This window comes from Fulmarus glacialis, unplaced genomic scaffold, assembly GCF_000690835.1.
Source record: "Fulmarus glacialis isolate BGI_N327 unplaced genomic scaffold, ASM69083v1 scaffold16640, whole genome shotgun sequence".
NCBI classification, from domain to species: domain Eukaryota; kingdom Metazoa; phylum Chordata; class Aves; order Procellariiformes; family Procellariidae; genus Fulmarus; species Fulmarus glacialis.
In genome coordinates, this window is record NW_009188472.1 from 39,092 (window position 1) to 55,118 (window position 16,027).

Consider the following 16,027-nt stretch of genomic DNA (forward strand, 5'->3'; position numbering starts at 1 on the left):
TCTTTCTCTAGGAGAAAATGGCGACACCGCAGCTGCAAAATGTGCTGACCTCAGCAGCGGGTCGGGGCCCGGAGGGGTCCCCCCTCCCCGGCACAAGGAGCCCTTAGCGGTAAAGGCGCTGCTGCCATTGTACTGCAGGATTGGATGCTTCCATGTATTCATTTCGGTTTAATGAAGGCGCATTCCTCAGAGGAGAAATATTTACATTCAGCTTCCCAGGTGGTCACCTTCGCCCAGATGACACACAAACAGGCAGCCCCCCGCTCCCTTTTCCAATCCAAAACTCTTTAGAGGGCTCAGGGAGGAGGGGAGCAAGGGGAGGGGGGCTGCTAGGGGAGCAGAATAGAGCAGGGAACAAAATGCTAATAAATCAGCCAGCCAGCCCTTTTCCCCTCCCCTCTGTGGAGTCAATGGAAAGTGTCATTTCACATGCTAATCCCCCTCCGCTCTCTTCACAACACCTTTTCCGAAAAGTGTTTGGGAAAAGTCCTTGTGGCCCGTTTACAGCTCCCTGCCGCTTCGGATTCCTTCTTGTCTAAGGCCGTGGCCCCCGTGTGGGTCTCTCCCTCCAGCAGGGCTCCTTACAAAAAAAACCTCAACAAAGACTTTGGAGTTCATCAGCCTCCCACTGAAATTCACAGCTGCTGAACAAACTAATCCCCTCTCTTGGCCTTTCTTCCTTTCAATGGGTTCTTGGCTTCAAAGACACTTTGGGAAAGGACTTTGTGGGGACTCACACTGCTCCCTCAATAGAAGTTAGTGCAAGCATTATCTTCAGAGCAAGTGGCTTTACAAACAAATACTGCCTAACAATCTCTGCCCCTCCAGCTCCCCCAAACACACACAAGCCTAGCCTGCAGACATGATGTTATCTGCAACAGGATTAGAGCTCTGTTCCCTGTGCCCAGGGATCCTTTCCTACCGCCAAAACCCCAATTCTTTGTCAACCCAAGGGCCTTCTCACCCAACAGAAAATGCTTTCTCTGTCGAGCGGTGCAGGGATGCTGTGGTAGCATGTGCCCACATGGGAGGAGGCAACGCCAAGGAGCCGCAGTCCGTAGACCAGAAGCTGTTACCAGTCAACAGAGACAGTGCTATAAATGGAGGAGCACTTTCCAGTGGCACTTACGAGGACATACACCGCACCAGGGCCACAGTGACAGGCTTCCGCCACAAGCCTCTCAGAGACCCTCAAGTGGGTCACCTCACTTCCCCCTGCCTGGTTTCCCTACCAAGAGTTTTAAGGACGATGCTCGCTGGGGTAAACCTGAAGCAAAACTGAGCAACAGTGGGACAAAGGGGCAAGCAGGAAGGACTCGCAGCAAAGGAATAAATAGCCAGTCTCTGCATGAGTCCATGAGTAGCGGGAGCTGTGCATGCTGGAGGGAACTAAAATCAAATGCATTTGAGAAATACATGGAAAATCCATGCTTATTTCTCAGTGATACAAGTGGCCTGAGTTAAAGAGAGGGGCTGGACAGCACAGGGTACTGTAACTGGATCCAGAAAGGCAGAATCTAAGAAATACCAGGCTTGTTAAATGATCGCAGAAAGCCAGGACTTTCCTTATATACTCGTTAAGCAAATATATGCCTCCGGGGCTATCTGCTCACTGGTACAGCTTCAGAAGGGGTCATAACACAAGTGCTGCCTTTAAAAACCAGCTTGCATCTCCCTGATGGGGGACAGCTGGGAGGCCAGACTGGTTGCTAACTACTCCCAGACCGGGCTGCAAAAGCTCTGCAAGACTCCCTCATACTGGGTGTTTGCCTCTGCCAGCAGCAGAACTAACAAAGGCTGGTTTTCCCTGAATGCATGTGCTGTGTCCATAACACCCAGAACTCTCATAAACCCTGGTCCCTTCCCAGCAATGTCCCTTCAAATCTTCCCCATTCAAACAATCTTTCTCAACCTCTACTTCCTCCCAAGTTCTCTAACCACAAGCCAGGTAATACAGTTCTGCATATTTCAGAGTTTCATGTGTGCTGACTGGCTGGCCTGTATATATATACTAGCTAGCCAGCTGACAGCAAAAAGAAAACAAAAATTTTTTGAGATTACATCAGTCTTTTTGCAGAAGCTAGTTTGATTCCCCCCTGACTTTATCTCAGTACCAATGTTTCACTTCAGCCTTCTTACCTCCTTAAAAGCTTAAATGAAATCAGCCAACAGATTCAGAAGTTATTAACCAATGGTAAGAACTGACAACTCAATGGTATAAATCTGATTTCCACACAGGTCAGATCCTCATCCTAGTTTAAGTGGCATGGCTTCAGTGGTGTAACATCGATTTCCAACAGGAGAGGATCTCATCAAGGGCTCTCTGTTTACTTACTGACATACTTCCAGCTCCCAATGTCAAGTGTAAAATCCCCAACACTGCTGTGATTCCCCAAGAGAACTTCAGCCATCCTGGGGACCTTCTTGTGTCTGATGCAGATGAACAGTCACAACTGAGGCGGGTGATCTGGAGAAGATCAGTTCGCAGCCTTAGCGAGTGGGTAAGGCCTGAGGTCTCACCACACCAGGACGGTTGCTCCTCACACCAGCAGAGGCCAGAATCTGGTTTGCCCCACACCGTTCTCAATTGCCCCCTCACCAAAGCTGAGAACTCAGCTCTCAGTGGGTGGCCCTGCAGACTGAGGGAAGTCCCCTGTAGCCAGAGGTGACAAGCCTATGAAAAAAAGCTAGCAGCATCACAAAACACAGCTTTTATTTCACTGTTCTGTAATCTCTCAGTGCATCAAACTGCAGCAATAGAAACAACACAGCAGCAACAAGGAGGCACTTTGACCTGGAAAGGAGAGAATGAGACGTGTCCTCTCCCTCCCTTCTCTGATTCTCCTCCCTCCTAAGTCTCATTGTAGAGCAGGCTGATTCATGTAAGTCACTGAACTACAGGCCCACAATGGCATTATCACTCAAGCAGCAAGCAGAGGAAGCAGAGGCTGGCTGCAGCCAAACGTTGGGAAGAAGCCTTGCTCCGAGGCCCAACAATTACGCTGCCTGGTTAGCATGGAAGAGGGTGAGAGAGAGGAAGGCAAGGAGGGAGGAAGAAAGGGAAAGAAACACACACACAGATGTGCCCTAAAATCCCATCTGCCTTCCCAGACTTCTTCTCCAGGACAGATATGCTTCATTCATCTATTTTACCCCAGGGGAAATGCCACAGCAATGAAAAGCCTCAGCACAGCCATATCCTCGAGACCTGACAGCATCACCTCCTGCAGCATACTCCTACCACCACAGTGCCAAGGGGCCTTTGAGAACCACCTTTGCACATATCTGTTACCTTAGGCAGAATGAATGCACCACACTTGGAGCAATGAGCTGTCTCCCCCTGCTTAAGTCTGGGCTGGTCAGAGTAGCTCGAGGGGATTCTTTATGGGACCTGAACAATCCCTGCTGCTCTTAAAGCTCCTAGACTGTCTGAAAAGCCCGATGTGGGAATCCTTTAGATAACACCAGTGGGCAAAAGGCCAATTGTGCTAACGTAAAGGAAGTGAAAAAGGCCAGAAGTCAGAAAGGGTGGCTTTTAGCCCACAAACAGGATGTGACCAGTTCTGGGGAGGAGCGCACAGAGCAATCCAATCTGCTAGCATTCCTGAATGGGAGAGTCCCAGGAGTTGGAAGGGGGAATCAGCCCTGAGCCTGAAACATAAAGGGCTCAAGCCTGCAGCTTACGGGGGAAAAGATATAAAGGAGGGGGGATACAGGGTAAACAGGAGACTCAACTATGAAAAGAGAGGGCTGGGTGAAGAAGAGAGAGAGAACCAAAGCTAGCTCAGAGCAGGCTGGTAGTTAGCCCTAGTTGTAGAAGGATGTGGGTGCAGAGAAGTGAGAGGGTGAGTCAAGGATGAGAATGAAGAGAGAGGAGGAACCAGAGGAGAGATCCTCACTGCAGCCCAACAGAGCAGGGACACTCCAGCTTAGGTACCAAGGGAGCCCAGCTATCACTCAGGCAGTTTACACTGCAGCAAGGAATAGAGCCTGAGGCTCTTCTGTCTGGTGGCGCTGCAGGTGCCAGCCCTGTTTATCTCCTAAAAAAAAAAAAAAAGCAACGTCAGCCTGGGAAGGAAGGAGTTTCCCCTTTGTGCCAGGGATACAGGGAAGAGGGAGGATGTCTGTGCAACCTGGACAGCCTGAAACTGAGATTCCTGGGCTGGGAAGTGGCCTCAGACTAGTAAGAAAGAAGAGAGAGAAAGAACAGTCTCCAGGAGTCCCAGGCACCAGTGGGCTGTCTGGAGACTGGATGGGGCGAGGCGTGCTGGCCCAGCACAGTTCCAGGCACTGGCACAGACTTATTTCTCCAGAGTCAGAAGGAGAGTCCACAACCTGCAGCACATCAACAGGTGAGGGAGTCCACCAGCTCTCAGTGTGCACTGCTCCAGCTGCTCCACACTTTACACATTCAGCTTGCCAGCAATGGTCATGAGGACTTTCAGGATGGGCATGAAACCAGACACCTCACTGAAACTGCTGCTGCTCACCACTTGGGTGTGAACCAGGAGACCCTGTTGGTAGTTCCTAGCCTCAATGCAGCGGGCAATTTCATGGAGACCCATGAGGATGGTTGGAGAGAGCTGTGGGGAGGGAGCAGAAATGAGTCAGCACGCTCAGCACTGTTACACAGGCCCCCCTCCCTCCACACTCTTCCCTCCTGTTCCCCACCTCATCCTCACCAAACAGCACCTACACAATCAAGCACTGGCAGGAAGGATAGCCTGCTTCCTCCCTCGGTTTCCCAGCCTACAACAAACGTTAATCTAATACCCAGGCTGGGTTACAGGTCCTAAGTAATGACATTTTGGCATTAATTGAATATCTGATGTATCTGAGGAGGTCCAAGGTCCATCTAGCACAGAATCCTGTCTCTGTTCAGGCCTAATATGGACACTCAGGGAAAGGGTGTATGTTAAAAGGATTCTTCCCTTGATAGCTATCCCTCCAGCAATTGGCATCAGCAGCTTCAGAGTTTTCTAAGCCAGAGGTTACACTAGGTTCACACTTAACAACTACCCGCAATTGCCCCTTCCCATCTGGAACCTGTCTATATGCCAGTATACTTCCTGAGGGTAAAAGCACCCTGCAAATACCTCCCCAGCTTTTCCTTACACTATGTCTGGGCCAAGGTTAAGGAAGAAGAGATAAGGCTGGCTGGATTCAAGGTGCGTTGTAAGGTTTGGCACTCCCCTTGCTTTCTCGAGAGGATATGGGCTGCTAACACTGGGACAGACACCAAGGCCCACAACCCAGTGCAAAGGTGAGATCAGGGACCCGGCTAGGCCATAGGGAATGGTGGCATCTACTTACCGCCTGCTCGCGGAGCTTCTCATACAAACACTCCAGCCGCTGCAATGCATCCTCCAGCTTCCTTCGGGTTTTCTGAAGTGAAACAGGTATTGTTAGCTCTGCCAGAGCTTCAAAGCCACCTCTCCCAGAACCAAGTTGTTCTCGCTCAGTCCCTCCCCTCTTCTGTTCTTCTCACAGCACCTTACAATTCAGCTGCATCTCAGCCTCTGCCAGCCAGGAACTGTGATACAAGCCAGCCATGCCCTCACTGTGCATATACACATGCATGCACTCTCTCCCCAGGACAGGAACCTGGATTTGCCCCTTTTCCCATCTCCCAGCCTAGGTGTTCCTCCCTTCTGCCAGTGCTTGCAGACTACAGGACAGAGTGACTACTTCCTAAGCTTGAGAAACATCCGCTAGTTGACCCACAGGGCATTCAACAGCCTCACCCTGGCCTAAGCAACAGCTTCTTCCTGGTCTCCTTGAGGAAAAGAGGGAATATCCTTCCCACTCTAGGTAACCACCAAGGAAAGCGCCTGAGTACTGAAGCTCTAGTGGGACTGACCCCATTAACCCCACCTTGGATAATCCACTCACAGGTAAATTATACCATAGATAGAAACGCCTGGCTCTGGGCAACGGTGGGACAGGCCTGGCAGCCTTAGAAGCTCAGGTGCATTGCATTGCTGCACCAACCCAGCTATTCAACCTCCATGTAAGCCGAGTGCTTAAGCCCAAACCAACAGGCCTTTCTGTCCATAGAGGGAACCTTTAGATTATCTCCCAGAAATTGCTACACTGCACTCTCAGAAAGCACAGAGCAAACATGCTGAAGCTGTTGCTACACACAAATGTCTGACACTGGGATAGCTTGGGCTCAGTGCTCATCCCAACACCCACTAAGCAGAGGTATTCTGGAAGGCTTCATAGTGCCCGCAAGCCCTGGGAAGACTTAGCAACCTAACATGACGCTGCAAACACCGCTTTTCTGCTTCTAGACAGTCTGGCCTGATACATTCACGCAACGTGACATGCATGCCAACAGCCTTCCAGGAACCAGGGTGGAGAAATTACAGTGACTCTGACACAAAGATTGTCTGGCTTTCTCTTCCAGCCAGGATTTCTCAGCCTTTCCCTCTAAGCTTTGAGGATAGCTGGTAATACCAGCTCTGCAGGAACTACCTACAGATTAAGACAATGAAAAAGGAAGCTGAATTAGCTGGGTTATTTCTTCTACTTTCTTCAGAGAAAAGAGCCAGGAGGACAGAACCATTGCTCTAGAGAGGCAATGAGAAGCAGTGGATAAATGTTAGAGAATGCATCTCAGTTCCCAAGAGATGGACAAGCCTACGGCCTAAAGGAAGGAGGCAGATAGAGATTAACTAGGTTATAGGGACAAGACTCTTCCTCTCTTTTCCCAACCAAAAGAAGGAAGCACCATTCAAACATCTATGAGGGCAAAAAAGCCAAAGATCAGAGAAGGGAGGCCTTACCGGATCAGTGGTGACAGCAGAGCAGCGTTGCACCAACCCTTCAAATGTGGCCTTCAGAGCCTGGTGCTCAGGGGGCACCTCCTTCCTCTCAACCCTCTCCACGGGTAGCTGGTGATACTGACAGAGAGAGAAGCAGCTGAATGAATGCAACAGGAGCATGAAAGGCTGGAGCAGGTAGATTCTTCTCCTGCAACTATGAACAGAAAGAATTTCACCCCTTCGCAAATCCAGAGAATACCTGGAGCACGGAGTTAGATTATCGTCTTCAGACTGTGGTATAGCTTCAGGCCTCTGTGGATTCCCAAATCCCAGAAGGCTGACAGCCTGCCTGGCTTCCCTCCCTCTCTCCCAGCCATACCTAGGTGTCATTTTCCAACTTGGCAGTTCCTCTAACACTCAGGCAGAGATGTCTTATAAGGGCTAGGGAGCAACATAAGCCCTGAAGCTGCCAAGTAATAAGAATCTTAAAAGCTGAGTTGTTTTTCTACTTGAAAAGGAGCTGGTGGCTGGGGAATGCCCCACTTTCCCTGGGTACCTGCAGGCTGCCTTCCTTGGGTGCTCCTGGGGGTGACTGGCCAGATTCTTGCAAGCTGGACAGCTGAGGATGGATCCCTTGGGGCTCAGCGGGCAGGCTCATTACTGGAGCTGTGATGGGAGCTGGAGGAGTAAATTTCTCAGGCAACTGTCAGCAAAAAGAAAGAGAAGGAAAAAAAAAAATCAAAAACTCAAGAAAACCAAGTCCAAGGAAGGAGGGTTCATTACACTCTCCGCAGTCAAATTCAACTTCCTTTCTAACTTGCAGAGTGCCCAGTTCTCAAGACGATGTGTAACACATCCCTGTTCTTTCAGCCCCCTGATTCAGAGCGTGGGGCCCTTCCTCTTGCATCCTAGATGAACAGTCAAAGCAACAGCAAGAAAACTCCTCTGGAATTGTTCAATCAGACAGATCCGTTGCCCCTGAAAGCACTGGTCCTCAGAAAGCCGCCTTGGCTCTGCGACGGCACGAGTCCTGAATGTAGAGATTAGCAGCAGTAAAGTGTCCAACAGAGCAAGTGTTGGGGAAAATCCCACGACATGGGGGGAGAATCCTCTTGCAAACACTTCATCATGCCCCTGCTAAGCCAGAGAGTCAGGATAGATTCGCTCCGACAGGGCTAGATCAAAAGGAGATGGCTTTAACAAGAGGCTAATCCTGTTGTAGTGAGCACAGCCTGAAGCAGGTTCCCAGCTATGCTGCCAGAAAAAGGGCAAGAAGTCTGTTCCAAGCTAAAGAAGAGGAGTGGGGAGTGGGAATAGTGCCTAAGAAGCTTCTCATCACACCTGCCAGCAGGCAGCAGTGATAGAAATGGGGTACTGAGAGCATTTGTTGCAAAAGAGCTCAGCTCACAGGTCCTCCAGTGCAATCACTACAAGGCAGAGAGCAGCAGGGCCAACACGGCAGGCAGCTCACAGCTACACCTGTCCCAACTTCTTTCAGCAGAAGTGTCTTATCAGGTGGTATCAGCATCTGAGGAGAATCACTGTGGGTCTCACCGTGCTGAAGGGAAATGCTGCCCCCAACTGTCAGGCCTGAAGTGAGCGTGATCTCCCCAGCCACTATCAAAAAAGGTGTGTGGGGAAGGGGATAAGATTAAATCCATACTCCTAGCAACAAGTGACTAGTCAGCCTGGGAAGTACTGACAGAGGATGCAGCATCACTGATGATAACCATATTACAAAACACTCACCCTGGAGAACGGCATGCGAGTTTGGATGGCAAAGGGTCAAGATGACTTAGACTCCAGTCCTAGCTATGCATGTAATGCAGAAGTAGACAGACCAACATGGAATGAGACCTGCTGAGTGTGACAGGGAGCATTTATAGGAATGTATCTGTTGCATGGAGCCCCCTGGCTAAAAGACGACCAACACATATTGCAGCTGAAAGCTTACCTTTTTCTTTTGAAGGCCTCCTCTTACAGCGGAGGGATCAGTCCAAGGTTCCTGAGCTGCTAGGAGAGAGAACAAGACACAGATGTCAGACTTTGAGAAGGTGGCCACAGCAACAATTCATGGTTGCTTGCATGGTTTGGAACTTCCCTCAGCAAAAGGGCCCATGGCTCCAATTCCCCCATTATTGCACCTTCAGACCATTTCAACCGAGGAATTTCAGGCCCAGCTCATGGGCCCAAGAACTGCTCTTGCTTCCCTTTTTCTGAATTACATTCTTAGCATCTGAGTATGTGCACAGCCTTCATTTGGTGATGTCTGATCAGACTGAACTAGCACACATCCACTCCCACACAGAAAGCTTTTTCGCAACTACCTGAAGCTTTCCGCATTCTGCACAGGCTGCAGAAGTCAGCCTCAGTCAGGCCTGAACCTTGGTCAGGACCTGCATGTGTGTGCACATCAGGGTTCAGGGAGTTCCTGGGGTGCCCCAAACACAGAATCTAGCACTGTGGTACCACATTGAGGGCTATATTATGGGTGACACTCGCAGGAGTGCCTCACGGTGGCGGTCCACAGCAATGCAGGTTGCTGTGATAAAGGGCGGAAAAGTTAGGGGTGGGTTGAAATATTCCCGTTCCAAAATCATGTTCGGAACCAAAGCTCAGCAAAATTTCTGGCTTCCCAACTAGAAGGGAATAGCCTTAACCAGTAAATGCGTTGGGAGCAGAGTGGTGTCTCAGCAGACGCTTCTGTGGTACCTAGCCTCTAACCTCACTCCAGGTAATTAAAAATCCATCAGACAACATGACATCAAAAGACTTGCGACCACACTTCATTCTGTGAAGGTTAAATTCCAACTACCTTGTCTGCTGCTCTCCTGTAAGGGTACCTGCATCTCTAGACAAAACCCTAGTGCTTCTTTTGTCACCCCGGTATTAATAACCTCAAGCCCAGGAGACAGGAATAATCTGTGAGAAAGTGGCATAATTGTAAGGGGCAATATCAGAATTGCTGGAGCTCAGTGCCACACTTAATGAGCCACTGATCCTGAACTGAGCTTTAAAAAATCACAGGGGAAAGATGCAAAAGGTGCTTCATTACTTTAATTACCTTTATTATTAAAATTCTGGCAGCCTCTTTTTGCCCTCCCTTTTCCCATGATTTCAAGACTCGCTCTCTGATGAGATGGATCAGTAGTTTAATTAAGTTGGCACTTACTTCTAGCTTGGGGATTCTGTGCCCTAGAACTCTGCTGGCCCCCACCGAGCCTGTGGCCTAGCAATCCTTGGCACTATTCCAACCCAGTGGCACTTTGAATACTCACAGGAAAGAGCTATTTAAATGATAGTCTTTAAGCCAGGCACTTAATCATCAGACATGAGACAACAGGACCCTGCTGCATTTTGCTGGGATGAAACTGACTATCTTGCCTATGCTACTTCGTGAAATAGGATTTCTCACCAACCCTGAAAGGAGTGCTCCATGGCAGCAGTCTCCAGCAATGCCTGTCCTAGAAAAAACAAGACCATCACAGGCTGGAGTCAGGGATTACCCCAGCCAGAAAGGAGATCAGCCAACATGTTGCTATCCTTCACCCTGTCCCTGATGCTCCCCAGGAGCATGGGATTTCTACAAATGGAGATCTCTCTTCATTGCGTTAGTGAGAATGTGTTCATGAGCTGTTCAGATCATGTTCAGGAATTTCCAAAGCAAGCAAGTTTGGCCAGTCAGATTGAGTGATCTTACAGTCCCTTTCCAGGCCAAAGAAAAGTACCCATCAAAACCAGAACAATAATAGCAGGCAAGAAAGCACTCTCAAGGAAGCCAGTTTGCACTGCTGATCTGGGCATGCCATATGCTGCCATTAAAACTGTGGGTAAATGCTGCCAGAAGGGGATTTCCCAGCAGTGAATTCCCATAGGGCATCTTCAGCCTGAGAAAGTGCTTGAAATCCTTGCCATGGAATCATCTTTCCTTTAACAAGGAAACATTGAGGTCTTTTGTTTCTCTGCTGAAAGAACAACTCCCTTTCTAGAGTCCCACTCCACAAGCAAGGCTTCCTTGGTGGCATAAGTGGCTACCGAGTACTCGGATTTCCTAAATAAAGCTGAGACTCCCTAGATAATCTTTCGTGCCAGGCAGATGGTCTTTGGCGCAAGCAGCAGTCACTGTGCAGAGAGAGCCCACTAAGACATTGAGCCTTACCCCACTGACAAGGTAGTCTGGAAGATACCTACTCTCCATCATCAATGGATCCCAAGCAGAGAAATCAGCACAAAGCATCAGTCAGAAAACCTCTATGGTCCAAATTCTCCCCAGCAGATGGACTGAGATTCAAAGCCAAACCTTGCCCTGTAACTAAAGCCAAAAAGGCTTTCCAGTTCCCCTAGGAACAGAGCCCCCAGATTCTGCTTGGGAAGCTGTACTCCACCACTGCTCATGCTGGGACCCACCTCTTCCAAACCACCTGGGGAAAGCACAAGCCATGCATAAGGCTGGGAATGTAACAGGGAGAAAACAAGAGATGAGTTACAACCACTGGCTTGCTCCTTGCCCAGAGAACCAAGAAAGGAAGAGGGGCTGCTTTTCTATCCTGCTGGCTTAGCAACTGTCTGAAGGGATAGAGAGACTGAAAATGCTCTAATTCCTCCAGGACTGGAGGAAAGTAGAGAAGGAAGAAGCTGGAGCCCCTGCTTTCTGTACCCAAACTCATCAGTAAGAGCACAGTGCTTTCATTTCACTTCCAAGATCCCCAGCTGTCACTTACTTGTCCTCCAGACAAGTATGTCCACTACCCCAGCTGTATAGCTCCCCAGGCATGCAAGGAAACAAGAAATAGCAATGAGCATGCACACATGCACACACAGTAAAACGTGAGCACACACCCCACATTTCACTGGAAGCAGCAACATTGCTTCCCCCACAGGTCTGGAGGCTTCTCTGGGTACTACCTGCATGATCCACGTTCGGATCTAGCCAAGGGAAGAAACCTGAAAAATCAAGGCAGGGTGGGAGAGTCATCATCACCAACAGCTTTTATTCAGTGAGTAATGTCCCTGGACTACTATTCCCGATAGCTTTTCAGAAAGGATTTGTCCAGCCTTAGCTTAGAACCTTTGTGTGTAGCCCCCACAGGCTTCACACAGTGGCATTTGCTATCCTTAGTTAAACAGAGCTCAGCAAAGGATTCCAGGTGAAGGCAAACTTCAAAGCCTCAATTCCTTCACTCTCAGAATACGCGTGACTTGGAGAAGCATCTGCTCAAAAATCTAAGGATTGTCAGCCTTGTTGTTAGGGATCTCCACAGCCTGGCTAAATCTGTCCCCTGAGACAGCAAAAAAAGAATTAACAAGCACCAGATGTGGTGATGTTGTGAGAAATAGAAAAAGGGAATGCCCATCTACTGGGAACTAGGTCCAACAACAATCTCTTTTTCTTCATCATGCTAGCAAGGACTTCACAGTACTGGCAGGCTGGGCTGGATTCAAACTACAGACCCAGAGAGGAAAGGCTCCAGGTCTAGAGCACTGCACAGAGGAATCCAGAAGTGATTCCCAGGCAAGCGCTTTATGGCAACAGGAAAAAATGGGGAGAACTAGAGCACAGCAGACAGAGGAATTTTATCCTGAAGCTAAGCAAGGTGTATCCTATGGACAGAGAAGCAGCACCCTGCTCTCCCAGCATTTCAAATGGACTTCTTGTGTAAGTTACGTAAGCAGGGGCGAGATCAGCAAGCCTTCCACCAGGCATTCCCTGGGAACCATCACCCTTTCAGTCAGAGCAGATACCTCTGGAGTGCATGACTACTCAGTGCATTGGGCACCTGAAGAGACAGCATCTTGTAACCACAGCCTGGGGGACAAAGCAGCTGAACAGGCTGAATGAAACTGTCATCATTGCTGTGTTTCACCACCACAGCAAGACTCAACACAACATGCCTGTAAGGTTAGCCTCAGCACCACATCCAGCCTTTACGGTGACAGACAGAAGGTCCATGTCCATTATGTACTGCAAACCCCATCCAGGAGTGTCCTGGACACACAAGTCACACAAGCAGTACTTACCTGTGGGAGGAGGAGGAATGCTGGCTGCTGGCAGGGGCTTAGTAGACGGAGCTCCAGGACCTCCCTGAGGGTAACCCATGTTCATGGGGCAGTTGAAAGGTGCTGAAGAGAAACCTAGAGGAGATTGGCTTGCCACAGGGAGAGGACAAGCTGCAGGAAGCTGAGATGATGGGACTGAGGCTGGAGTGAAGAGGGCAGGTCCGGGTGGTGGAACACCAGGAGATGTCATGGGCATGGACTGTCCTGGCAGAGAAGGCTGGCTGGGGAAGGGAGCAGGACCAACAGGTCTGACTCCCGCTGGTCCGAATGGCTGAGACTGTGACACAGCTACAAATGAGAAAGAGCATGACTTGTTTCCTGTGCAACTACTCCTGATGCTCTCCTTCATGCTAGTAAGCCTGCCCTTCTCCAAGCCATACCCTAGAATATCCATGCCAGGCGTATCCCCCATAACCCAGGCTACATCAGTCAAACTGCCACAAAGTTACCTGTGGCTTCTCCACCCCTATATATGCTTAATATCAGTGGATGTGCAGCAACAGTTGCTAGAACTAGATGTGTCAGAAGCACTGAGAAGCCTCTCAGACAGCTGACTTGTTCTTTGCAAGTACAATGGGCCTGTGAGAAAGAAAGTAGAGCAGCCATCCATGTTAAAGGCTTTAGTCTAAGAAAACCTGGAGAACGGACATGACTATCACACAATGCTTACCTGGCCCTGAAACGGTTGCTGGAACCAAGCCCAAGTTATACTGTGGGTACGGGGGCCCTCTGGAATAGACACTTGTTTGTGGACCCGTGCTGGCCTGGGGAGAGGCAACATGGTGAGGTGTCACAGACATCGCTGGCACAGGCTGAGGCGTGAAGAGGGAAGGCACTGAAGGCTGAGAAAGTGCTGAAGGGGCAAATGATGACTGATAGTTGGGCTGCAATTAAAAAACAAAGAACTTGCAAATAGCCAACACAGTCATGTGCATACACACACAAGCAGATGCACTTTCTATCCCTGTCACTTCTCAGGCAAGAGAAGATGCTGCTGCTGTCAGTGCCCTGGATGGATTGGATCAAAGGCCTTTCCCATCACATAACTTGCTCAATAAGCTGGGCACCACAATACTCTTCAGAGTATTCTCCGGCTCTCAGAAGGATTAGTCCTTAGGAGCCAGTTCCCATACAGTGACTTCCTGGAAGCACAACCAGAGGAAATAACGAAGGAACAATAATGAAGTAATAGAGGCTGGAAGCAAAACTTCCTGAACAGTCTTCTTGTGCAAGAACTCCACCCCTATATATGCTTAATATCAGTGGATGAGATGAAGCCATACCACACTAATTTTACTGAGATATGACGGTGAGGTGGGCATAGGAGAGTGAACCGCAGCCCCATTTTCCCTCAGTACGTGAGATCTCAGTGGATCACTACACTTGTAACAGTCTCCTCCAGTGACTGCATGTGGGACAGGGCTTTGTGAAAAGATGCCAGACAGCCTACTTTTGGATTATCACAGAGGTTGTATTTCCTCCAGTGAAGGACATTACTGATGAGTTCTTCATGCCTGCAATCTGCATCATCTCACATTACTTCATATGCCTTCCACAACCCAGTAGCCTTCCTCCCTCTTCCCAAGCCACAAATACCTGAGTTTACGGCCTACCTTCTCTGGATGTCTGGGATCTGTTTTGTGGGCTGCTCCTTCAGGGGCGGAAGCACCCTTGGCTGCTGGAGATGTGTGTTTAATGACACCTACATTGACACGAGTGTAGGGGAAAGAAGGGTGTCTTCTGATCACCCACATTCTTTCCTTGAGCATGGAAGAGCCGGTCTCGGAGCTGTTCGATCAGGAGCTGAAACAAACTATGCTTTAGGAGAAGTGCCTTGAGAGCCTCAGATAGAAGGTGCTGGGGAGGCATTCAAAGCAGACCCTGACCCAAAGCACTGAGCATCAACCTGCAAAACTAACCATTTCCCCAATAGCCACTAGGAAAAAAAACCCAAACTGTAAGCGACAATCTGGGACATCACCTGCCATATTCCCAGGGAGATGAAGTCTCACCGATCCTTTCCCCAGTCTTTAGAGTATTCCCTCCCCATTCCCTACTCACATCTAGACAGATTTGTTTCAAACTACAAGGTGACCTCCCCATTCCCTTCTTCTACCAGCTAGTTTCAGGAATAGATGCTGCTTCCCTGGGGAGCTGCTTCCCAGCATTGTTCTCCAGGAACCATTTTACAGTTTTATAGCTCCCTTCCTTTTCCCTGAATCAAAGGCACTACAATAAAGAAGCAAATGAAGACAAAAGCTGTGTCCTAGAAAAAACAAAAACAAAAACACACCTCTACTCTCAAGTTACCTTAAGTCCTGATGCATGTCAAAACCCAAGCTCTCTCTCGTACAAAGTATCTTTTTTCCCCATATACTACTCTTGCCCACAACAACCTATTTCTCACTCACCTCTTTAGAGCTGCTGGGTAGGTAATTCATTGCGGCTGCCAAGCACCCTTGTGATGCCAGAAGACTTGCATATTGGGTGATTCGTTCTGCCAAGACAGGGCCTGGTGCTGGTCCTGCTGTGCCTCGGAGCATCTCAATGGACCTGCTCAGCACCATCACCTTCTCTATGAGATCCTGAATAAGCCAGGGGGAGGGAAGAAATAGATGACTTGGAATCTGACTTGCTTTACTGGTCCATCTCATGCTGACACAATACCAGATGGCTCTCCCCACTTTCAAGTGACATTGGATCCAATGTGAACAGAAGTTACTCCACTTTGCACCAGATACTATCACTGATGACCATTGCCTCAGCTGCACTTCTTGGAGAAAAACAGGAATCAGGAAGCAAACCCTGATACTGCTACTTTTATGGTAAGCGAAAAAAGAAAATCAGAAGCCACAAGGACATTCCAATCAACTGTGATCTTTTTACTAGGAAGTTACTACTGTAACTCTAGGAGTTACAGGCTATCAGCTTGGAAGAGGAAGGATTAAAACCATACCAGCAGAAATTCACTAGGAAAAACTAGTGCTGACAAACAGACCAGAAAGTTTTTAGTTATTCAAAGCTCCTTCAACTCCGAGAAATCAAAGTAATGTTTATATCTGTAGAATGCAACACTGGCTGATAACTGATAACTGGGAGGAGGTCAGTTTCAGACATAACCAGGAATGCTGAAGATGCCTTTTTGTTGCTGTTATTCACTAGTGGGCTTGCAAAACCAGGGAACTCTGTAGCAGAGGGCATTA

General features: G+C 49.0%; 1 protein-coding gene across 1 annotated transcript in view; it reads right to left on the reverse strand.

The window, feature by feature from the left end:
* Nucleotides 1-4,013: 4,013 nt before the first annotated feature.
* SEC31B (SEC31 homolog B (S. cerevisiae)) overlaps nucleotides 4,014-16,027 on the reverse strand; it is a gene marked incomplete at its 5' end in the record, with an annotated part of 28,766 nt that continues 16,752 nt past the window's right edge. The window contains 10 exon segments of the mRNA XM_009578813.1: nucleotides 4,014-4,583; nucleotides 5,314-5,385; nucleotides 6,789-6,905; nucleotides 7,324-7,470; nucleotides 8,722-8,777; nucleotides 12,786-13,112; nucleotides 13,495-13,708; nucleotides 14,438-14,557; nucleotides 14,559-14,627; nucleotides 15,236-15,409. Of these exon segments, the coding sequence (XP_009577108.1) occupies nucleotides 4,404-4,583; nucleotides 5,314-5,385; nucleotides 6,789-6,905; nucleotides 7,324-7,470; nucleotides 8,722-8,777; nucleotides 12,786-13,112; nucleotides 13,495-13,708; nucleotides 14,438-14,557; nucleotides 14,559-14,627; nucleotides 15,236-15,409 (1,476 nt within the window).